General features: G+C 54.5%; 9 protein-coding genes across 9 annotated transcripts; 5 read left to right on the top strand and 4 right to left on the bottom strand.

Moving 5' to 3' along the window:
* Positions 1-893: 893 nt before the first annotated feature.
* DSM5745_10302 (uncharacterized protein) lies at positions 894-2,603 on the top strand (the record flags this gene model as incomplete). Its single annotated transcript, XM_026752318.1, has 5 exons — positions 894-948; positions 996-1,653; positions 1,735-1,816; positions 1,878-2,443; positions 2,558-2,603. The coding sequence occupies 5 exons, from the start codon at positions 894-896 to the stop codon at positions 2,601-2,603; spliced, it is 1,407 nt and encodes a 468-aa protein (XP_026599380.1).
* Positions 2,604-2,945: 342 nt separating this feature from the next.
* Positions 2,946-5,352, bottom strand: DSM5745_10303 (TPR domain protein; the record flags this gene model as incomplete). Its single annotated transcript, XM_026752319.1, has 3 exons — positions 2,946-3,873; positions 3,933-4,637; positions 4,691-5,352. 3 exons carry the CDS (start codon positions 5,350-5,352, stop codon positions 2,946-2,948), a joined length of 2,295 nt encoding a protein of 764 aa, XP_026599381.1.
* A 1,103-nt stretch (positions 5,353-6,455) lies between these two features.
* DSM5745_10304 (WSC domain-containing protein) lies at positions 6,456-7,131 on the top strand (the record flags this gene model as incomplete). Its single annotated transcript, XM_026752320.1, has 2 exons — positions 6,456-6,756; positions 6,806-7,131. 2 exons carry the CDS (start codon positions 6,456-6,458, stop codon positions 7,129-7,131), a joined length of 627 nt encoding a protein of 208 aa, XP_026599382.1.
* Positions 7,132-7,355: 224 nt separating this feature from the next.
* Positions 7,356-9,078, bottom strand: DSM5745_10305 (cytochrome P450; the record flags this gene model as incomplete). Its single annotated transcript, XM_026752321.1, has 5 exons — positions 7,356-7,550; positions 7,599-7,736; positions 7,794-7,895; positions 7,957-8,810; positions 8,856-9,078. The coding sequence occupies 5 exons, from the start codon at positions 9,076-9,078 to the stop codon at positions 7,356-7,358; spliced, it is 1,512 nt and encodes a 503-aa protein (XP_026599383.1).
* Positions 9,079-9,522: 444 nt separating this feature from the next.
* Positions 9,523-11,662, bottom strand: DSM5745_10306 (uncharacterized protein; the record flags this gene model as incomplete). The annotated part of the gene is made up of 9 exons (XM_026752322.1): positions 9,523-9,619; positions 9,679-10,037; positions 10,087-10,298; positions 10,364-10,541; positions 10,599-10,887; positions 10,940-11,100; positions 11,148-11,219; positions 11,272-11,411; positions 11,473-11,662. 9 exons carry the CDS (start codon positions 11,660-11,662, stop codon positions 9,523-9,525), a joined length of 1,698 nt encoding a protein of 565 aa, XP_026599384.1.
* A 483-nt stretch (positions 11,663-12,145) lies between these two features.
* On the top strand, positions 12,146-13,836 carry DSM5745_10307 (glycosyl hydrolase family 79 C-terminal domain-containing protein; the record flags this gene model as incomplete). Its single annotated transcript, XM_026752323.1, has 6 exons — positions 12,146-12,276; positions 12,324-12,443; positions 12,491-12,738; positions 12,793-13,161; positions 13,216-13,307; positions 13,360-13,836. The coding sequence occupies 6 exons, from the start codon at positions 12,146-12,148 to the stop codon at positions 13,834-13,836; spliced, it is 1,437 nt and encodes a 478-aa protein (XP_026599385.1).
* A 199-nt stretch (positions 13,837-14,035) lies between these two features.
* On the top strand, positions 14,036-16,586 carry DSM5745_10308 (putative rhamnosidase B; the record flags this gene model as incomplete). Its single annotated transcript, XM_026752324.1, has 3 exons — positions 14,036-14,065; positions 14,112-14,600; positions 14,655-16,586. The coding sequence occupies 3 exons, from the start codon at positions 14,036-14,038 to the stop codon at positions 16,584-16,586; spliced, it is 2,451 nt and encodes an 816-aa protein (XP_026599386.1).
* A 525-nt stretch (positions 16,587-17,111) lies between these two features.
* On the bottom strand, positions 17,112-17,878 carry DSM5745_10309 (uncharacterized protein; the record flags this gene model as incomplete). Its single annotated transcript, XM_026752325.1, has 3 exons — positions 17,112-17,237; positions 17,323-17,378; positions 17,455-17,878. 3 exons carry the CDS (start codon positions 17,876-17,878, stop codon positions 17,112-17,114), a joined length of 606 nt encoding a protein of 201 aa, XP_026599387.1.
* Positions 17,879-21,161: 3,283 nt separating this feature from the next.
* On the top strand, positions 21,162-22,842 carry DSM5745_10310 (ATP-binding protein; the record flags this gene model as incomplete). Its single annotated transcript, XM_026752326.1, has 3 exons — positions 21,162-21,189; positions 21,241-22,382; positions 22,429-22,842. The coding sequence occupies 3 exons, from the start codon at positions 21,162-21,164 to the stop codon at positions 22,840-22,842; spliced, it is 1,584 nt and encodes a 527-aa protein (XP_026599388.1).
* Positions 22,843-23,095: the final 253 nt, after the last annotated feature.

A 23,095-nucleotide genomic window follows, 5' to 3' on the forward strand; every position in this document is an offset into this window, starting at 1 on the left:
TGATAATAGTCTGGGCCAGAGCCTGCCACGACTAGAGTCTAGAGAAGACCAAACGCAAGGGGTCTGTCCTGGCATTCCTCCGGTCAAAAATGCGACTCAAGCTTTCCTATCGTCGAATCAACCACAATCAAGCCTTGATCACCGTTGAGCCTAAAGCTTCGATCGGCTTTTGAAGCCTATCTAGAGTCCAGACCCCGAAGGTCGGGCGGGGGGTTTGTGGCGCTCTCGTTCGATCTCCCTATTCCAGGCCCAGGTGGTTGGTTTGCCAGCTCCCTCGTTGCATTCCTCTTCGCTGCACCCCTTGCTGGGACTTGGAAGATGTAGCCCCATGATCAGGACGGTAAAAGCCTCATACAACTTGATCTCTCGGAAGTCGCTTTCGAACCATCCATTGTTACACGCGGACCAGACGTTGGCAACTGAACATCAGCGCCACTGGTTCGCCTTCGTTCCCACGGGCCGGGGAACTTCCCAGAACCAGAGCCTGGACGAGAAACGCAAAAGTCGATAAGGAGCTATCCTGAGTGTACTTTGATCACAATATGGCCGCAGCAGAAATAGGGTTCGAGCTTATGGAACCTTGGAAGGAAGGACCCAGGGGCGAGTATATGGTGACCTGCCAAGGAGGACCTTGGGGGTAGGGCTTCCCCGAGGTCCTCAGGCGACCCCAAAGCTATTTCAAGAAACTGACTGCGCAACGTTACATACATCCGTGATTGGAGATCCGGAGACAACCGACACAGTCGGGTCTAGACTCGAGCAGGTAAGGGGTGCCAGGGTCGAGCCGGGCACGATCTAGAGCGGCCGCGGAAAACCGGATATATAGACCTGGACTGGAGGGCTTGGGGCGATTCTGACACTGTCTACACGAGTGAATGACACTATCAAAAGAAATGGACATCAAGGCTGAAGTGGTGGTGCTTGAGCAGGATGTCTCCCATCCCCCGGGTATGCCGCTCCCTCCTTCTGCGGTAAACAACCCTAACAACCACCAGGGACCCAAATCTGGTTCACCAACATAACCCCGGATACCAGAGCCAGCTGGTCCTGGTTCTGGTTCTGGTCCCGTCAACCTAAACTCGACTCCGAATCCTCACCCCAATCTCCATCCTCCCCGGCAGACACCAGCACCCCCTCCCCAAACGACCCCCTCAACTGGCCGCAACCCCGCCGCGCCGCCCTCCTCTACACCCTCGGCTCCAACAGCTTCCTAACCGCGGCCCTGGCGCCCATCCTCGCAACCGGCCTCCCCAAAATCTCATCCACCTACGCCGTCTCCCTGCAAAGCGTCTCCTTCACAATCGGCATCTACATGCTGGGCCTCGCCTTCGGGGCGCTGGGCTGGTCCGTCCTCGCAACTGTCTTCGGGCGGCGGCCCGTCTATGTACTTGGCTCTGCGGGCCTGATTGTGAGCTCCGCGTGGGCAGCGGCCAGTCCGTCGTACGTGAGTCTGCTTCTTGCGCGGCTTGTGCAGGGTGCTGCGGCGGCGCCGGGCGAGTTTCTGGTTGGCGTGAGTATTTCGGAGGTTTATGGCCCGCAGGAACGCGGGTTTAGGCTCGGCGTTTATATGCTCCTCCTGGCTGGCGGGAAGAGTCTGAGTCCGTTGCTTGGGGCGGGCGTGATTCAGGCGTTGGGGTGGAGGTGGGTTTTGTGGTATGCTACCCTACCCTACCCATCCCCGGCCATCTATGTTCATTGTTTTGGGTGTGCTGGTTGCTGATGTGCATGCATCAGGATCATCACCATCGCCGCAGGCGTATGCTTCACCTGCCTCTTCTTTCTGGCCAGGGAGACATACTGGGCTCGAGAGTACAGCGTATGTCCCCTCCGCCCCAACCCTACCCTCCATATCCACAGCCCTAACAGAACTCACCTAGTCAAACACCCACCCCCTATCCCCAGGCGAAATCTACACCGAAAACCTCCGCCTCTCCCCACCACTACGGTACACACAAACCCTCCCCCTCTTCACGGGCCTCCTCACCCCCAGCACCGCAACCTGGATCTCCCTAGCCCTGCAACCATTCACGCTGCTCACATCCCCGCCCCTCCTCTGGTCCGCAACCGTCTACGCCCTATCCCTCGGCTGGCTCGTGATCCTCGCCGAAACAATCGCGCACCTCTTTGAGTCTGTGGGCGGGTACGGCTTCACCCCCATCCAAGCGGGTCTTCTTTATATCTCCCCGCTGCTGGGCACGATACTGGGGAGTGTCGTCGGCGGAAAGGTCTCTGACGTCCTTGCGCGCGCGAAAGCGTACGCGAACAATGGGGTCTATGAGCCTGAGTCTCGGCTGTTGATGATGATTCCGGCGGTTGTTGCGACGGTTCTCGGGTTGGCGGGGTATGGATGGAGTATTGAGGTGCAGACGCACTGGGTCGTGCCCACGGTGTGCTTCGGGGCGATTTATTTTGGGTGTATTCTTGGGAGCACGACTGCCGTTACGTATGTGCTGGATTGTCATAAGGGGGAGGCGATTGGGACGCAGGTTTTGTTGAGTTTGGGGAAGAGTATGTTGACCTTTTGTTCTGACTTTGAGTGTATGTGCTGACTGGGCAGATATCCATGGCCTGGCGTTCTCGCTGTTTGTCGTGGACTGGGTTAAGGCTTGTGGTCCGAGGAATACATTCCTGATTGTTGCTGGGATACATCTTGCTTTCCTGTCGGCGACGGTGTTGATGTATGTATATGGGCGGCGGCTTCGAGTGAGGATGGGGAGGCATCGGTCCTAGGCGTTATTGATTGATATGAGTATCTATTAATCAGGCACGATCATTTTCACCGAGTTGGAATTACAGAAATCCGCTTGCAGTATCGACATGTAGACTGTCAACAGGTAAAACACGCATGACCAAGGAGTCCTGGTCTCTAACATAGGCCAAACAATGGTAAGACTCTATGTCTAATTGTCTAGGTGTAGCCTTCCAACAAAATTCTGCAGCCAGACTTAAGAACAAATCCTCAAAGCGCGAACATGCATGCCATCCGTCCTGTTCGAGGACCGACTGTACGTATCATCAAAAGTTTCGTCCTCACCCACACAAATCCGATACGTTATTCTCGCATACTCCTCCGCCTGATCCGCAAGCTTTGACTCGGGGGCTAGAGTGCGGTACGCGGCCGCGATATTCATCCAGCATCCGATAAGCTCGTCCCGCAGCAGACCCCATTTCTTGACAACAAGCTTTACTCGATTGGCTCTCTTGCCAATAGAGACTGGGATCTGTACGCCTTCAATGACGTAGCCCAATGACGCCAGACCCTTGAGGTTGAACTCGATCGCCTTCCGTGGGTCGCCACGCGTGGTGTAGACTGCTGCAAGGGAGAGGGCAGCACTCCAGACAGCGATGGGAGGGACTTCAGATGCAGGGCGGGGATATGTCTCTGCGAGGGCGGCGATGAGGGACTCAATCCTAGCAGCATCGAGGGGTTGCGCGTGAGAGCCAAAGGCCTTCATCAGGGACTCAAAGATCCGTTTTCTCTTCTTCAACTCCTTCTTGTCAGTTTGGGCGATATCGGTGCAGATAATGCAGGAGCACTTGAATCCCCAATGTTCCATAGCCATGGGTTTCGCCATTGAACTGGGGCCGTCTGTAGAGTCATTCAGTGGCGACCGATACCAGAACGTGACTTCTGTATCTGCAGGGATATCGCAAGTTGCGCGGATGATCATCATATCGCCGATGAAGGTACGACGAGCATTGCTGTCGCAGGAATGGTTGATGTATGATGCCATAGTCCAGATACCACACGAGTGGAACTCCTCGTCGATCTCATCTGTCGCTCCTTTTATGTGCAGCGCCTCGAGATGGTCCGCGCGCGAGGATAGAGGGCAGCCGAAGCAATTCAGGGACATTGTGCGCTCCAGAAGAAACCTAGTCATGTTCCAACGTTAGCATACTAGGTCAGACAAGTCAAAAGATAGGAACCCTACGTGTCCACAATAGGCAAGCCGTCGACCTCCGAAACACAGACTGCCTGATACTTTCCATGATGAAGATTTGTAAAGGCCTCGCCCATGTTCGGGTTCTTGTAAACCTTCTGCGCAATCAAGGCCACTAGCTGCGCCTGGGTACCAAGGGTTATAACGTCTGTCTCCGTGTTGACAAGCAGTGCAAGATCTTGTTTTGGATTCTTTGCGTCGTAGAATGCATAGGCAAAGGCTTTCTCGCACAGGAGTAGGTCGCCGGCCTTGACGGCGTCAGTGGTAAAGAGGCCTCGCCCACGGGACTTTGTCATCTTCACAATAACGGGACCGATGAATGTGGCATGATCAAGTTGCGGCGGAACATGCTTTTCTGCCTCCAGCTGCATGCGCTTAAAGTTGTACTTGCCTTTCTGCTGTTCGGCCAATCGGGCGATCGCGCGGCTGAACTCGCTCTTCGCGTTGGCATTCTCAGGGAACCTTTCGGCCAGCGTCTTGTGAGTCTCGCAGCACTCTCGAAACCGTCCCAGTTGGTAGAGAGCCTGAGCCTTCCGGTAAAGGGCCTTCTCGAGGAGTCTGGGCTCCGCCGGCTGTACGTCGAGATCACGGAGGGCGGCTTCACCTTCATGGGCACGGAAGTGGGAGAGAGCTCGATTGAGCTTGATTGTAATGGCCTCGTTGGCAGACGGAAAGGACTCAAGAGCCCTGGAGTAGCTGGTCCGGCCATTAGCATTTTGTGCGAAGGGCTGGAAGAGTAAAATACTTACCAATCTTTCGCAAGATGATAGTTCCCCTTGTTGAACCACTCATTGCCCTTGAGTTTCCAGCCATCGGCGGAAATGTCAATTTCCATGACCTTGTCTCTCCAGGCCAGTGGAATCAGGTCGTCATGTGCCGACAGAAACTTCGCGTCCGAGACATGGTCGACGCGAATCCCAAAACCACCGTCCGCTGTGGCCTTCAGATACGGCTCCTTGATCACGACCACACTCCCCTCAGCGAGGCAATGCTTCATGGAGTCTATATCCTGGTTGTACAGCTGCAACTTAATCACATCATCGGCCTCATCCTCTGCAAGAAGCAGGATTCCTGTTATGATCTCGCTCGGGGTGACCGCTCTTAGAAGAAGATATGAGCCACGATGATGAGTCTCAAGACGAAGGTCGCTGATATGAACTTTCTTCAGGTCCGCCAAGGGTGCAATGGAAGGTGGATATGCAGGAGGTAGGTAGGAAGTGAGCATTTGGCCGGTTTCGAGCTTTTTGGCAGCCCGCATCATGTGGCGGAAGTTGAACTGCCTGATCATCTGTTCGCGAGACTCGGTTGACTTGGGGCGCTGACCTTTGCGAGACTGAGCCTTGCGCAGAATCTCCTTTTGGGCCAGGAGCAGCCTGAGTCTTTCCGCATCAGAGACGCCGTGGACATCCATATTGCGAGGTAGAAGGAGCGCCTTCTTCGCCTAGACGTGGTAGTTTGGATGTGGTCAAACAGAAGAAAAGAGCTGGGGAAGGGAAAAGAGAGAAGAAAAGGAGGAAGTGGTGGAGGGAGAGAGTTGGGTTGTGTTGTGTTATCCCGACTGAGGCGGGGCCCTGGGCACTTCTGTTTGCTCCCTTTGACTCTTCTCCCAGCAGAGAGAACACCAACTTGCTTCATTCACTGATCAGGCCATCCCTGCCCTTTGGAGATCCTGCCCCTCCCTTGAGATTCTATCTGGTCCTACCACTAGCTCAAGGAGCGCATCAGCACTTCGACTCCGCGCTGGAACCCATCCTCTCTCCAGCGTACTCCTCGGACTTTTCTGTTTTGAAGCCTGCCTGACTGTCGGCAATCGAAGTGTCACAGTGGAGAAATGAATGCAGAGTACTAGCAACATGATGGCGGCGTGTGACTGATCGAGGGTAATGTATGTGGTCCATCTCTGCGAAGAGCCGATGGTGTTAATAGCACTGAGCTAACATCGAGCCAGCAGAAGACGCGCGATCAAGTGCCAGCGGCGAAATAAGTCTTCAACCAGAAGGCACGACTGTATACCTACCTACCTGTACAATACTCGCGTACCTGCCCTCGTCCGGGACATCGTCTGTCGCCCGCTCCCTCGCGCTTGCCAGACCCCAGCCAGAGACCAGCATCGAAGCACTTGCCTATGCCGCTGCTCTTCCAAGAATGATCAATCAACGCGAAGACCGACGTATACCTACCTATCCGAGGGCAGCATATACCGTATTCGCCCATCAGAAGCCCGTATGCTGTCTCGACTTCCGGCGTTGGCTCTTGGTTTCCAGCTTGACGACCCTATATAGATCCTCCGGCTACGTCAACGTGGGTCTCGCTCTATTTTTGTCGAAACCAAGTCTGCAATCTCGCATTGACTCTCTATTGGTGCAGAGGACTGTTCCTGGCCCATAGGCTCCACTGTGAGCAGTCCAGCAGCTGCGGCTCCGCCCCGACCCTCCTTTTCTGATCGCGATTCCCGATCTCCTTTCTTTTCTCCCTCTCCCATCAACACAACGCATATTCATCGCCATCGGAACCATGAAGTTCTCTCCCTCCCTCGTGGCAGTCTTGCCCTTCGCTCTCTCCGCAACTGCGCGCTCGACATCCACCTACGTTGGCTGCTTTAGCACCACCGGTTCCTGGGAGGATTTTGGGACCTTCACCTTCCAGTCGATCGGCCACTGTGTTGAACAATGCTCTGACGCTGGATATAACATCCACGACTACGCGGCTGTTCAGGACGAGAGCTGCTACTGCGGCGATTCTGATCCCGCGAAGGCCGATCTGCTTGATGATGACGAATGTACTGCCAAGTGTCCGGGGTACGCGGGGGATACTTGTGAGTCAACATGTTGTATTTATCGACCGGCGTGCTGATTGTGCTTCAGGCGGCGGCGCAAAGACCTGGTCTGTCTATGCTATCGGCGACGTAAAGGATGACCTCTGGGCGGATGAGGATGAGAGTTCATCGACAGCGGGCAGCTCGACCTCTACCTCCACCGAAGAGTCCACCGCAGTCTCAACTGCCACTTCTACTGCAGCCGAGGCCGCGACATCGACTGCGCCTGTGGAAGTCAAGCCGGCATCTGGAACTGTATCTTCCTCCGCGACACCCTCCGCCAGTGCCTCGTCCACCCCGGCTTCATCTTCGACCAGCATTGAGCCGACGCCTACTGGAAACAGCGCGAGCCGTCGCTATAGCTTTCTATTCTAATGAGCTTATCATATTTGGTGCCCAGATTAGCGCGCTGCATGTGGTTGACTTCGCGCCAACAAACGTTGCTCGATCAGCGGTTCAACACCAAAACCACAGTGACTGTCTCATCATCCCAACCAGAGTCAAATATCTTGTACTATAACACATCATATAGAAAGACCGCTTCGTCAATTATTGACTGAACAAAATCTGCGCGTTGTCAGTGTACCTAGGGTAGCACACTACTCATCCAACCTCCGCCTCCTCACCCAACAAGGCCACCCCCACGGCGTCGTAATAAAGTGGTTGCTGAACGTCCACTCCTTCTCCGGATCAACCATTTCAAATTCATAATCCCGTAGCAGGGTCGCAGCAAGCTTGCTAATCTCGAAGTGCGCCAGGTTCCGGCCGGGACATTGGTTGTATCCGGCTCCCCACTGCATTCGTCAATATCACGTCAATCAATATATAGGGACGGCACATACATGGACGAGATAGTACTCCATCTTCGCAGCGCGCTCTTTGTCCTCTGTCAGCCAACGCTCCGGATTGAAGTCGTTAGCATCCGGCCCGAAGATGTCGGGGTTGCGGTGGATGACCCAGAGGTTCACGCTTAGGATGGTCTATTCATGTCAGTATCCATGCAACTTTATAGTACTACATGGGTGAGATGTACGTACCCCTTCCTCAAAATACTGTCCTTCGATGGTAAGTCCGCCCTTCGGCACAACGCGCGGGAGATTCGTCCCGATGGATGCGTGGTACCGGTACGCCTCTTTGATCTATACCCATCGTCAGCCCCATGCATCTCGATTCAAGCTAGAGGATATGGTAGGATCCTACGCAAGCCTGCAAATACGCCAACCCCATCGCCTCGCCATACTGCACAACACCCGATAACTTCCCCTCCGCCTGCGCACCATCAAGTTCCCCCTGCAACGTCCGCAAAAAACCCCTACTCTCCGTCTTGAGAAGATAATAAACCAAAGCCTGCAGACTCGCACTCACCGTCTCCGCCCCAGCCCCAACATTCGCCGCCGCCGCCGCAAAAACCTCGTTCTCGCTCATCCGCTCAGGGTGCGTATTCCGCACATGCAGCCACCGCGCCATCATATCGTCTCTTGCATCGGGGTTCCTTTTGCGGGCGTCTATAGCAGAAACGCACGTATCGAACAGATGAGACGCCGGTATCAAGCCCAGCCGACTCAATACCGGATTCCCCAGCGTGAGATGGTGAATCCACACATAATGCCCCATAATCGAGACATACAGCGCTAACTTCCGCGCGTTGCCAATCGCACTCCCGATATCCCTTCCGGCCTTCGTGAACCCGAACGACTGCGAAAATGTGACTTCGCCCACGACGTCGAAGGCGAAGAAGTTGAACCACCTGTCTAAACCCACCTCTTTTCTTTCCGTCACAGCAGCATCAAGCTGCGCCTTCAGCGTGGCGATGATCTCGTCGACGTACTTCTCGCTCTTGATGATGTTACTCAGCGCATACCCACCCGCCACATTCTTCCCTTTCGCTACGTGTCTACCCGGATCCGTCTCGCTCATTTGGCTCACGAAGCGGTGGTCCGGGATACTGAAGACCTCGTACCAGGATCCCTTGGGGAGTTTGGTGTGCAGGAGGGCTGGAATGGCGGAGGGGCGTCCGATGCTGATTTCGTTGGGGGCGATGCGGACGAAGGGGCCTGTGGTGCGTTAATACGGGTTGTCTTGGAGGCAAGGACTCCTACCGTGCTTCTGGTGTAGATGCAGCATTGTTTCCTCGGTGTGTCCTTTTATTATCTCGTTTATCTTCCACAGGGTTGTGAGCGAGGCGAGGGGCGGGCCGGGGATGGAGGCTAGGGGGCTGAGGTAGCGTCTTTTGATGGCGACGAATATCACCAAGATTATTGGGACTACGATGAGAGTCCAAGGGCGTTCAAGACTAAGACTCGTTATGTCTCGGAGAGCCATGATGTCGTTCGCCCCTGGCACCAGCACCCGGCAGCAAGACAATAGGCAAAATATGTTGAAAAAGCTTCCGCAGTGACGCGGACGTTGGAAGAACTTTCTTCAGCTTGATGAATCGGCATCCAATGGGATGCCTCTTATATATCAGTTCTGAGCAGTACCCCCGCAAAAACTGCTGGTTGATGCAGCTAGTTGCTTAGCGAGAGACGGGCTGGATTTAGGGCCGTCTAGAGCCCGCGACAAGGCCTACATGTTATTGGTGTACAGGCAGCAAGTCAGGGTATACAGACGTTCTCGGGATTTGCAAGGCAACTGAAGGTTTATGAATTACGACTTGCGATTGAGCATGGCACTTGGTGCGTCCGGCTCATCGACCTGGTCTGCTTCTCGACTACAGGTATATGGTCCCAGCTCTAATTACCACGGTATTCATTTGATAACCTCCGACTAGGCCACAACATCACCCTTCTCCCGCCCAGTCGCATTAATCTGCACGTCAGTGACATACTCATCGAACTTGCGCAGATTAACCCTCTTCTCGAACCTGCGAGCATCACCATCAGCACCATTACCTCCAAACCAAGCCTATAAGGAAAAACATACAACTCATCAATCTCCCCCGGCGTGCGCCTCGTAACCTCAGGGAGAATAAACCACGCAACAAGCACCGAAATCGCCCCGGTCGCCGCGAAACTAGATCCAAAATCAGCATCCATGCCCTCCACCCACCAAGGAGAGAAATGAGCGTACAAAAACCCCGTCTTAACACCCCACTTCGTCGACCCCCCGTTAATCATCAGCGGCGTGCAGAAGGAGAACATGATCGCCACCATATTCGAGCTCGCGAGACTAAACGCCGCTGTTTGGGCGCGCAGCCGCTGCGACGGGATCTCGGCGGCGTAGGCGTACCCGATTGCGGAGGCGCCGGTCGTCGAGAACGTCGCGAGGCAGGCGAAGAATATCTGCGCGCCTGTTGGCATAGGGGAGGTGTGATGAGGGGGGAGGACGTACGAGGAGAGAGCTTAGAGATGATGTCGTGTAGTCGAAACAGCCGACGATCCCCAGCGCAAGGACGGAGAGGACCGTCACGCCGTACGGGTATACCGTCAGCGGCCGTCGTCCTAATTGATCTGTAAGCGTGCACGTCACGATCATCGAGATGATCTGCACGCAGGAGAGGATGAGCGTGACGAGGAAGGGGTCGGAGTTGCCGGCGTATTGGACTACATCCATTCCGCAGTGTCAGCCATGCTAAAGAATGGGAAGAAAGTAGAGGTATGGCACTGACAGAAATACGTGGCGTAGGTATTAAACACACTCAATCCCACAAACTGCTGCGTGATCTTCGGCCAGCCCGCTATAATGAACCGGATGAAGTTCCGCCCTTGGAAAACAGCCCACATCCCCTGCTGGCTGTTGCGCGCCGCGACGTGTCGTTCTTCCGCGATGGTTGCCGTCATGATTCCCTGCCGGACTCGTTAGCGAAAGTTGGATAATAGGGAGAAGAGAAGACGGGGACGGACGATCTGCTCCTGCACGTCGTACCCCTGCACATTCCCGTTGCAGACACGGAGCACCCTGCCTGCGTTTTCGTGCCGGTCTTTGCCGACCAGCCACCAGGGGGACTCGGGGAGGGCGATGAAGATCATGCCTGCGATGCCGACCATCGCCCACTGCATTGTTAGCCCGGTCCAGGTGAGTTTGGATGGGAGACGGACCTGCGTGTAGATCGGGGTGCGGAAGTTATACGGGTCGCTCGCGTTGAGCCGGTTTAGGGCTACGGAGGCGAAGAGCTGGCCGATGACGAACCAGCTTGACACCGTTAGTACATGCTAGTGGAGTAGAGGTGGAGTGGAGGACAGACAAGCTATATGCATTGATCAGAAACCCCTTCAGCTGCGTTGGCGAGATCTCAGCGAGGTAGAGCGGCATCGTCGACTGGAGCATGCCAACGCCCATGCCTGAGAACAGCTTGGCCACGAGCCAGTGGTCCCAGTGTGTTGCGAAGGACTCGATCATAACGCTCTGAGTCATAGTCAGGCTTGAAGGATGGAGAGTAGATGGTGGCTTACAATCACGAACGTGAGAAATATGACATACAGCGCGATCTTGCGGCCGTAGCCGTCTGTCACGTACTGCAGCAGCTATGCAAGGCTATCAGCATCCACAACCATCAGCAGGTATAGGGGCAAGTACAATCTGCCCAACCGTCTGCCCCGCCGACTGGATCCCGCCCCAGGCCGAGATGTATTTGCCGTCGATGATCAGCGTCCCTGGTTTGGCCATCTGCTGGATGAAGCCTTTGTTTGAGACGACGCCGCCGTTGAGGTTGATCTCTTTTCCAAGTTAGCATTTCCTGATATGTTGGATGGATTTGATGGAGATGGTGGTGCGTACGGTATCCATCCAGCGACGCACTGAACGCCGCCGCCATGGCAATCATCGTGACAACCTTGTACCGCCGCAGACTCTCCCAGATGCTCAGGTTGTCGAGGCCCGACCGCATGAGCGGCTGGCTTTTGGCTGGCTCATTGTTCCCGGCTGTAGTTGTTTCTTCGACTCTCTCGGTTTCTACTTTCTCGTCCATGGCGGCCGATTTCTTGGATAGTCAATAAGCACAGCACACCTTCAAGAAAGCCCGACAAGGTCTGGTCAATGCCAACCCCGCAGCTATATACCCCACGGGACAAGGCTGCCACACCACCGGAGTTATGCTGTAAAGGATTCTGCGTCTTAGGCTAAAGCGCGTGGGTGCCAATCGGATAAATCCAGCCAAGGGCGCTTGCTGCACACAAGCATCTGAGTGGCGGAATGCCGTGACCCCTCTTCTGCACTGTAACCTCGCTGGGGAATGCACCGAGGTGCATATGAAATGGGTTGATGGGGTTCTTGCATGGGGTAGATGGGTACCTGGTCTGGTGCTTCCGGCTTCCCCGATCCCCGTGGGGTCTTGGGTTTCGTCATGCCATGCAACGAACAACCAGGTACGCCGGAGGAATAAAGGTGAATAAATAGAGAGATGTAGGACTCGCAGGATAGCACGACATTCGATCTACAACAACTAAGCAGAATGATTGCCCGGTCCTCAGCATGGCTTCTCAGCCAGTTCGTCTCCAGTGCTCTCGCCATATCGTTCAATGTGCCTGCCACTCCACCAGAGAATGCAAGTAAACAGCTTAGTGCTGCCCCGGTCGGCGTATCGTAAGAAACCTTCGCTTCCTTTACTAAACCCCGTGCTCTTCCACCAGCCTCGAGTTCTTCACCTTCCCCGGCTACATCAACGACGTCCCAGCGACAAGCACCTGCCTTGAGAATCTAAAGGACTTGACAGGCACATGGCCGCCGATGAGAATCGGGGGGACGACTCAGTACGTCGCCCCTCAACCCGTCCATTCATATGCTTATAGTATTTCAGAGACCGCGCCACATACGACGCCGCGTCCACCGAGCCCGTCACGTACTCCGTCGACGACCCCGCCGATGCGCCGCTGACACTCACCTACGGACCCTCGTTCATCGCTCTCGCGTCGGAGTACGCCGGAAGCGTGGTGCTCGGCCTGAACCGCCGGCTCAACGACATCGCGAACACGATCAGCGCCGCGAGTCTGGCCGTAGCGGAGATGGGCAACCTGCGGGCAATTGAGCTGGGGAATGAGCCGAACTGTGAGCTCGGCCTACCTACCGATCCTACTAAGCAACCGTACTGATCCACCGCAGTCTTCACATCCTCCGACCCCATCGCCCAAGGGTCCCCATGGACTGCGTCCGCAGACTACGCATCCCAGATCTCCTGGCAGGACGCCGTTGCCGGGAACCTCTCGTCGACCGACCTCTTCTCTGCGGGCGTATACTTCGGCACAGACCCCATGAGCATCGCCGATCTCGCTGCGGAAGAAGTCGAGGCTGGCACGAACGGCTATGTCAAGGAGTACTCGTCGCACAACTACCCGCAGTCGCAGAACACGGCGAACCTGGCGGCGCTCATGAGCCATTCCGGCATCGCCGACAATATCGCGCCGTTTAGGGCTGAGATTGAGGCGGCGGATGCGGTGGGGAAGGGGCATGTTTTTGGCGAGACGAATTCGGGTACGCACCCTACCCTGAATTTCTATTGTCTCAGCTGACTCGTTGTGCCTGTAGCCACGCAAGGCGGAGGCGGCATCAGCCCGACCTTCGGCGCGGCGCTGTGGATCGTCGACTATGTGATGCAGCTCGTGAGCATGGGGACTGAGGTACACCCTTACCCACTTTCCACACGTACCTTCCAACTAACATCGTGTGCAGGCCCTGTACTTCCACCAAGGCACAATCGGCAACTGCCAGTACTGCTGGTGGGGGCGCTACACAACGGGCGCACCGTACTACGGCGCATATTTTGCGACCATGGCTCTCGCGCACGCAGACCAGATCGCCCCTCTAGACGACCAGTCGTCTTCCCTTGCAGCGTACGCCATTTACCAGGGTGGTTCTCCGGTCAAGGTCCTGCTGTATAATTCGGCGTATTATACTAGTGGGACGAGACCAAGCGAGACGTTTACGTTGACGGGGTTGGCTTCGTCGACGGTTACTGCGAAACGCCTGACGGCGCCGTATTCGACGTCTCGGGTTGATCGGGGGGAGTCGCCGACTGTTGCGGGGCAGACATTTGGGAATGGGGATTGTGGTGTTCTGGGGGAGGAGGTTGTTGAGAGTGTTGATGTGCAGGGGGGTCAGGCGAGCTTTACGGTTGGGGCTTCGGAGGCGTTGTTGGTTTATCTGTAGGCCTTCAATGAGGCTGGAGATTCGTTGGGTTTCATATAGGCAAGACAGCTTCAGTGAGACGGCAGCATGGATGATGTAACAGATGCAGTCTAATCGGCCTAATGCAGTCCGAACCCCGCGATGAGGGGGAAGGGGAGGGGGTATAAAAGCCCTAGGCCCCTCTCCACATCTCCAGGGTATTAGCACTCAACCACCCAAGATGCAGAGAGTAACCCCCGAGGAGCAGAAAGTGAATACCCCAGTCCTATCCCATGCATCTCCTAACAAACGTCTAGACAATCAACGCCCTCCAATCCTCCTGGGTCTGGGTCCCGAATTGGACCGACTCCCCACCCCCAAACACCAATACCGCCGGGCGAAGAGTGCACTTCACGCGCACATTCACACTCTCCTCTCCTCCCAAACAAGCACTCATCCACCTCACCGCCGACACGCGCTACAAGCTTTTCGTTAATGGTAACCGCGTAGCAGTCGGCCCGACACGCGGGAGTCCGAGTATCTGGTACTACGACACGCTGGATATTGCAAAATATTTGCGGCAGGGACAGAATGTGCTTGCTTTCGAGGTCCTGCGGTATTTCTTCGGTGTTAGGGCCGCCATGCCGTTTCAGAGGACGGCGGTGCCCGGGTTGAGTGTTGTGGGGGGTGTGGAAACGGACAATGGGGTTGTTGAGATTGGGACGATCAGGAAGGAGGAGTGGGAGGGGAGGGTTGATGAGGGTGTACTGTTTCCGATGGGACTGGTTGACGATCCGTTTCTGCATGTATGACGGGTCTTTCTTTCCTGAGGGTATGGGATACTGACCACGGACTGGTAGATCAACGAGCGCATCGCCCCCGTCCCTCCATCTCCGCCGGTAACCCCTGTTCTATACGGTATCAAACCCCTAAACGGCGAGCTGGCGCCCTGGAGACTCAGGCCTCGGCCTATCCCAATGCACGAGGAGAGCAGCATGGCCGTTAACACGGTCCGTTCATGCCAGAGCACGCTTTCAGCAGAAGAATGGACCGCTGGACTCGCGCCATACAACAGTAAACCACTTATCCTCCCAGCAAACTCATCCCATACCCTCGAACTGCAAGCAGATGGGCACTCAACAGCCTTTCTCCGCTGGGTCTTCCAGTCCACCGGAAGCGCATCAACCATCCATCTCAAAATCACATACAGCGAAGGCTACGAGCTGAACCCACGCGACTACCCCTTCTTCCGAACCAAAGCCGACCGTCTCGACGCAGAAAACGGCCACCTCCTCGGGCCCTACGACGACATCCACCTCGATATCCCAGCAGCCGGCATCAAGGCCTACGAACCCTTCTGGTTCCGCACCTTCCGCCTCCTCCGCCTCGACCTCAGCATCGGAGAACAGCCGGTAACCCTAACATCACTAACAGCAACGCAGGCAAATTACCCAATGAACGTAAAAGCCTCCTTCAACAACCCCACCGACCCCGACACATCAGCCATCTGGTCCGTCTCCCTCCGCACCCTGAGAAACTGCATGTTCGACGCCTACGCCGACTGCCCCTTCTACGAGCAGCTGCAGTATAGCGGCGATAGTCGGAGTGTAGGACTCTTCCACTACTACCTCTCCGGCGACGAGCGGCTCATGCGCCAGGCGATCTCCAACTATGCGTCCTCCATAACGGCAGAGGGACTCACGCAGTCTCGGTTCCCCAGCCACGTCCCGCAGATTATTGCGGGGTTCAGTCTCTACTGGATTCTGGCCATCGCAGACCATTTTCTGTTCTTCGGGGATAAGCCATACACGCGCTCGTTTTTGCCGAGGGTTGATGGCGTGCTTGAGTTCTTTAACAACCATATCGACCACCTCGGTCTTGTCTCTGGTCTTCCACACGATGTATGGCAGTACGTCGACTGGGTTGACACCTGGGGTGCAACGGACGAACAGCCCGATAAAGGCGTTCCGACCTCCGGACGACGATCAAATAGACATACGTATTTCAGCTTGCTCTACGCGTACGTGCTGCAGCAGGCTGCAAGACTAGTCCGGGACGTCGGGAGACCCGGGTATGCAGCGGAATACGAATCCCGCGCGTTGGCTCTGCAAACCGCCGTCCGGAGACATTGCTACGATGGCCACTTCTTCACGGACTCTACGGTCGATATTGCGGGTGACGATGCGTACTCCCAGCATGTCCAGGTCTTCGCGATCCTCTCGGGCACCGCGCACCCGTCTGACCGCGCCAGATTGCTCCGTGCCTCCTTCGCGCCTGGCAGCGGGAAGATGTTCGCGAAATGCAGCTACATGATGCGCTTCTATGCGCTTCGCGCATTCTCTCTCGCGGGCGACGAAGTGTATGAGTCGTTTTGGCGTGAGTCGGCGTGGACGCCGTATCGCAGGATGCTTGCGCAGAATCTGAGCACGTGGGAGGAAGATGATGTGCGGCAGCGGAGTGATTGTCATGCTTGGGGGAGTGTGCCGATATATGAGTTCTGTGCTGAGCTTGCGGGGGTTAGGCCGATTGAGCCCGGGTGTGGGGGTGTGCTTTTTAAGCCGCGCTTGGGGCTGAGTGAGGGGGTTAGGGCGGAGATTGCGTTGGGAGGGGGGAATATGGTGAGTGTGAGGTGGTGGACGGATGAGGATGGGGAGGGGGAGGGGGAGAAGGTGGTAAAGATTGTGCTGCGGTTTGAGAAAGCTGTGAGGGTCGTTGCGCAGTTGCCTGGGGAGGAGAGGGAGGGGCATGGGGTTGTGGATTGTTTGAATCTGAGCTGGAGGGGGCGTGTTTGAGGTTACATGTGTGGCTTAAGGGACATGTAGATGGTACTTAGGTAGGGTAGTATCTAATACAGCTTTGCTATATCTTGTCTGCGTACCTAGGGCTCGGTACGTATGGGAGCCCCTGATGGAAGTGTATCCCTCATAGTTGTGCAACTTCTTGTGGGTTGATTGTTTCAATTTGGATGTACTTAGCCAGTTAGATTGGGAGTAATAGCTAAGTGAGGGATACGGCCATCGTGCATAATGTAGCAAATGTGTAGAAAGTTTTGACAGTATAGAATTGTAGTGATATATTACGAATTTGGTATAATTACTGGAAATTAGAATCAAAGCTTGACGATATGTCCCAGAGGGGCTCTGTCATATTAAATAAAAGTACAATCCAAGCTGCAGAGTGCGCAGTACAAATACATGCCCGCCGTCTGAGTACAAGAAACGAAACAAGGAGCCCCAGGGACGGTTAAGTCCGGAGAGGAGATCTCAGTCTCATGAGGATAGACTCGGAGAAGAGATCTGAGGATCTAGACGATAGGCTCAGAGAATAAGCCCGAGGCCCTCCGTAAGTGATATAGGTAGGCCCAGAGGAGCAAGATTCAATTGAAGGAACTCGGCGACAGCAATGCCCGGGAAAGCAGGGCCGCCAGCTAGTCCTACGGCAGCCTATTGTATTCAACATGATTAGCATTCCGCATCTCTGATCTCAACCCTGACGGTAAACAAGAATAGGGTAGGGTAGGGTACGCACCGTCGCGACACAAGCAGGAGTCCGCGAGCACTGAGCGCTGAGTGCCCCGCCCGTCACTACAGACAAAAGAAGACCGTGTCAGCATATCTCATCACTCAAGTATCACACAGGTCAATGGGTATGGTATCCTACCTGCGGTGATTGCCACGCACGCCTCGAAGGCCGCGATCTCAGTGACGAGCGCGAGCTCGCTCAGCAGACCGGCAACGAGGCCCACGGGGACCGTGGTAAAGGCCCCGTTGGTGATGATCCTGTTGCAGCACGAGAGACGCAATGTGGCGCCGCATAGCTGGGCCGCTGCTGCAGCGGTGACGGTGCTGGGGACTTGGGCCTCCTGGATTCCTCCGCCTCCGCCTCCGCCGTTCCACTCGGATTCTCCGCCTCCACCGTTCCACTCGGACTCTCCGCCTCCTCCCTGATGCCACTCGGATTCTCCTCCTTCGCCCTGGCTCCACTCAGAGGCCTCGGAGGATTCTCCGCCCTCCCACTGGGGCATGGCGTTGACGGCAGTCGCGGCGGCGGCGAGAAGGGTGGTGAGGGTGGCGAGGGCCCTCATCTTGGCTTTGGTGCTTTGGTACAGCAGTAGAAGAGAGAGGTAAGAGAGAGTTGTGGGAGAAGAGAGAGGTAAGAGAGAGTTGTGGGAGAAGAGAGAGGTAAGAGAGAGTTGTAGGAAAATGGAAGGAGTGAATGACTGCCCAGGTGGGTGATGGCGATAGTGAGCAGCGCCAGAGCACCTTTAAATAGCTGGTCTGGCTGAGCCTCAGGTCTTTGCAATTCTCTTGGTCAAGGCTTGTTTCATTGTTTTGCATTCCCCTGTTACTCATTGAAGTCAAAGATCTTCAAGGAATTGATCCTAGAATGCTATATCATCTTACGGGGTATTCCAGGGCCCCTTTGTGCTCTCCTGTCAATGTTCCTCCTGCTTTCAGCATCATACATTCCTACTTGATCGCTTGGAACGCCCAGCGACCTTCTCGTCTCCTTGACACATTGTATACGCAAGCAATGTTATTGTCAATCTCGAAAGATCGTCTCATACCTTACCTATGTTCCATTTACATTCATGATCTTGAGCTCAGATGCCAGTAAAGCGTTAATCTTGGAATGCCATACTAACTGTGTTCACGAAAACAGGGCAAGAAAATGAGATCTCAATCCGATATTCGATTGCTAACTCATCATATCAGTCGGCCTTGGGTCAGGCATGCAATCGTACTTCGTATCAGACCTGCCCATTAGGTACTTCAGGCATTCTACGCCTTGACCCTCGACGGTATCCAAGATGTAGGAAAGCACAGGATTACTTTTAGCCGCATATTGTTGAATCCTTCAGGGATGCCATGAACGACAGGGAGATTCGAAACTAAGGCCGGGGGTAACTGACCCCTATGGAAACCCGCGGGATCGCGGTAGTAACGACCTCGATCCTGAAGACTTCTGCAAGGATCGGTTACCAAAAACCTCAAAATACTTGCAGGGAGGATAGGCATAGGAATGTTCTCAGATCGACCAGGTCAGTGTTGCCGGCCCAGTGGTGTTTCAGAATGCCTGCGTCGTCACCGTCAAGGCAGGTTCTCAGCAGGCGACGGTAACCAACGAAGGAACCTAGGGGTAATCGAGTTCTTAGATCTGCGATGTTGACAGCGGACAGTCCTTGCGGACGCATACCAGGCCATTTCCTTTCGAGAGAGTTCAACATGCTTCGGCTGCAGTGGCAGACCTGGAAACGACCACTGCTTTATGTTTTGATTGTTGGAATGCATCCTCTAAGGCGTGACCGACGATGTTAAATTCTATGCCGCCTCTGCCATGATGCACCATGTAGGGGGCGTGCATGCCGGGGGCATGTATATACCATAGGATTCTCCCTTGATTGAAGATATCGACTTTGACTGGGAACGTGGTACAAAGACATCGATCGTTATGCCTTATCCCGGCATTGATGTGCGTTGATCGGATCGAACGACTAGCAAAACAGTGACACTGGGCCTGTTAGGGTTTAATTCGGATCGAGACCCTTGCTTCCGCGGAACGGAGATTGACAGACACACCATTAATATCGCATGCCCGAGGGGTTGATTTCCCCCGGATCGACCTCCTTGCTTCCATGGAATGACGATCGCCAGGTACCTGATGTATCAAGGACCCATTGGGCGGCTGTTATTCCCCTTCGTGAATGCTGGGAACCTGATTGAAAGGGTTACATTCTCCCTATTGCATGCCAGCCTCCAGCTCCTGTCAACCATGTCAAATCTCCTCCAGGGTTTGCACGGCCTGCTTATTCCGACAGGCGTTAGAGTGGTCGGCCGAAGTCAACCTTCAAGCTCAGCGCCCCTGGCATCGCAATGCAATCCAATCCTTGCCCCTTGAGATACCGCCCCGCAAACCTAGCAATGCACTGGCTCTGACTTGGCAGTGGTTGATGGAGCTGTTAGTAATGTGAAGGAGTTCCTTTTCGAGCAAGCCCTGAGCAAGAACGGTCAGTCCATTACCCTGTGGCATAAAAGCTGGATCTAGACACCGTGCTTCACGCATCGTGATTGTTAGGTACTGTTCAGCGATACGACCAGCGGGCGACAGTCGACTGCTCTGCCGCAACCAGTCGTATATACCTAAAGACAGTATCACATAATAGAGTAATCTCCTTGGTCCTCGACACTAAAAAGGCAGTGTCACCAATAAAATTAGATTCCGTAGCGCAAGTTTTCCGACGGGCAGCCTCGACCTCAAAGAGGCTGCTTTATGGCTGAAGAATAGAGTAAGACATCCTCCTCTGAAACCTAAAATGTAGTTCAGCTGCACTGAGGCTCATCTCCCTATCGTCCATTGGCTCTATAGATGCAGCGTCCATCTGATAGTCAGTTGGAACTCCATCTCAACCATCAACCTAGATATCGCTTAACTACACAACTTATATCGGCCTCGCCAACCAGGGTCCCAATATCTTCCAAAGTAAGCTTCCATTGGCCCATTACACGTACCTTTTCTGAGCCGGCCAAGACAGCACGGCCTTGCGAGCGTATCGTAACCTGGTGTGCCCGAAAAGTGCAGTGCAAACCTAGATCGGTCATGTCCGAATCGATCCCCCAATCAAACATTGCCAGACGTCTAACTCGTAACTAAAAGGCCTTCCATTCTGGAGGCTAAAAGTGCAGTCGAAGCGAAACGATTGGGTGCTTTTTAATTGGAGCGGCTCAACTCAGTCTCATAGAGTGCTCGAGCTTCATGCGCCAACTACCAACCTGGAGATCAATACTTAGGCGGCAGTGTTAGAGTAGTAGAGCGTTTATTCTCTGTGTCTTGCATATCTATAAATCGCCTACTTAATGTAGAAGGATACGTAGGTAAACCCTTCTTTTTGTGTACATGTTTGCTAAGCTACCAACTACCATATATACATTCGAATCCACCCTCTGTAGCTCTTTTAAATCATTTATATCAATTCTTTGTCAGGAAGATATTAGCTTTAGGTTATGATGAATACCATGCTTCGAGCTATGGTCTTTACGTTGCGAGTATTATTGTTGCAGAAGATACGGAGTGATTGTTGTGTATGAGAGGAGATGCAAATATATATTTCTATCCGAACAGTCCTCGACACAGCTTGAGCATCCACCCACCTGCACTTACGTGGTACTTCAACAACTGAAAAGACAACCTCAATAAACTCTGCTACTTCGACACATTCAACCTCTCCCCATTGATCCCCGACCCATATACCAAGACGCTATATTGTCCAGCGTAGGGCTGAAATCGACTACCTCTTGGCGCCAAGCCTTTGCTACAGCTGAGGCCAACAGGCAACACTTTTCCCTCCATCTCCCGCTCACATTCCCAGCATGCCACGAATACGCGTCGACAGATACGGTACCCTCCCCTCCCCCTCCCATCCCAAACCCCAAAACTAATGCTCTCCAGGAATCTGGTTCCGCCTCTTCAAAGGCAAACCCCTCCGCTCGCCATGGGCCGCCAACACCTGGTCCCCACGGCGCGGACACGGGCGGCGGCGCACCCAAGTTGAAGAAGAGCCGGGCATAATCCGCAAATTCCTGGAGAACGGCGCGACGACGATCGCCGCGCTGCTGATGCTCGGTGTCGCGGGGTATTCTTATCATGTCTTCTACAAGCGGCTGGTGCTGCGGAAGATCGACAATGCGTTTTCGCCGGGGTTCTCGTCGCTGGAATTAGCCGCGCTCGCGCAGCATGGGTATACGCTTGAGCAGGGGGTTGACAGCGACGATGGGAGTAAGTTCCGTGTGACGAGGCCCGAGCAGGGGTTTATGGATGATGTTGTCTCGGGGAAGGTCAAGGGGCATTATTACTTGCTGTTTGGGGAGAAGGGGACGGGGAAGACGAGTATGTTGCTGGAGAGTATGCAGAAGGTTCATGGGGATGGGGTGGGGATGCTGGAGGCGCATGGGGATATTGAGGTTTTCCGGCTGCGGTTGGGCAAGGCGATTGATTATGAGTATCATGAGGATTATATTGGGGGGATGTTTAGTATTCGGGGGCCGAGGGATTCGACGGCCCTTCTTGATATTGAGAGGGCGTTGAATAAGCTTGAGAAGGTGGCGCTTGCGCGGAAGGGGAGGGAACGGCCGCTGGTCCTGATTGTGAATAATTTGCATTATTTGCCGGATAATACCGAGGGGCAGCAGTTGATGGATCTGTTGCAGCAACGGGCGGAGATGTGGGCTGCTAGTGGGCTGGTTACGCTGGTGTTCACGAGTGATCAGTATCGCACGACGGAGATGCTGAGGCTGCATGCAACGAGGATGCGCGTCTTGAACATTCAGGATGTCACCAAGGATCTAGCCACGCAGTCGCTCAAGGCGTTTAGGCGTAATGCCTTCCGTGAGGATGTCCCATCGGATGTTCTCGATCAGGTGTATAGTATGGTCGGAGGACGTCTGATCCATCTTGATCAAGTGGCGCGGTCAAAAGACATGCTCAAGATGTGCCAGGCCATTTGCGAGAAAGAGAAGCGCTGGCTGCTGTGCAAATGCTGGATCCTGGGCGCAGAGATGGACGACAAGGCGGAGGATCAGCAGGACTTATCCGTATGTTTCTCCTAAGTTTGAAGACATGCGCTAACAAGTATCACAGTCCGGCGCAATGCTCTTGGGCAAAACCCTCGTCCAGTTAGCCAAAGATAAAGACCGAACACACTACGTCTCCGGACTACCAGGAATCGCCTTGCATAAAGCGCAAGAGCTCATGACTCGAGCGGACTTGATCAAGAAGCTCGATGAGATGAATATCATCGCGATCGACGCGGATGCTATTGTGAGAGCCGATTCTGTGCCGATGCAGAACGCCTTCCAGTCTGTATGCAGCGACCCTGAATTCGAGGAACATCTGGCAGCGACACTGGAGCGACTCGATGAGCTGGAAGGCCTTGGAAGGACGACAGAGCTCCGACTTAAGGACTTTATGGACGACGAGTACGAGATCAAGGTGCAGAAGAGAGATGGAGACACCTATCTGTCCGTGCAGAAGAAACCAGAGCGGGAAGAATAGATCAATGTACCAATATCCTGCATTCATCCTGCCTGCCACTGAACATCTTTTAGGACACGTTAGGAAGGCGCGACCGTGGCCGGCTCGGTTCGTCCCTTCCTATGCTGCCAGTTGCAGTTGAAGACGCAAGGATTGCCCGGCCTGACGCTACCCTCGAATCACACAATCGCGTAGCACAAGCTTATCACCGATTCCGCCATCTTAGCCTGCTTCCCCTCACCCTCTCCAGCTTAAGACCCCGCTTGGCTCCGAG

The sequence above is a fragment of the Aspergillus mulundensis genome (assembly GCF_003369625.1).
Source record: "Aspergillus mulundensis strain DSM 5745 chromosome Unknown scaffold_14, whole genome shotgun sequence".
NCBI lineage: Eukaryota > Fungi > Ascomycota > Eurotiomycetes > Eurotiales > Aspergillaceae > Aspergillus > Aspergillus mulundensis.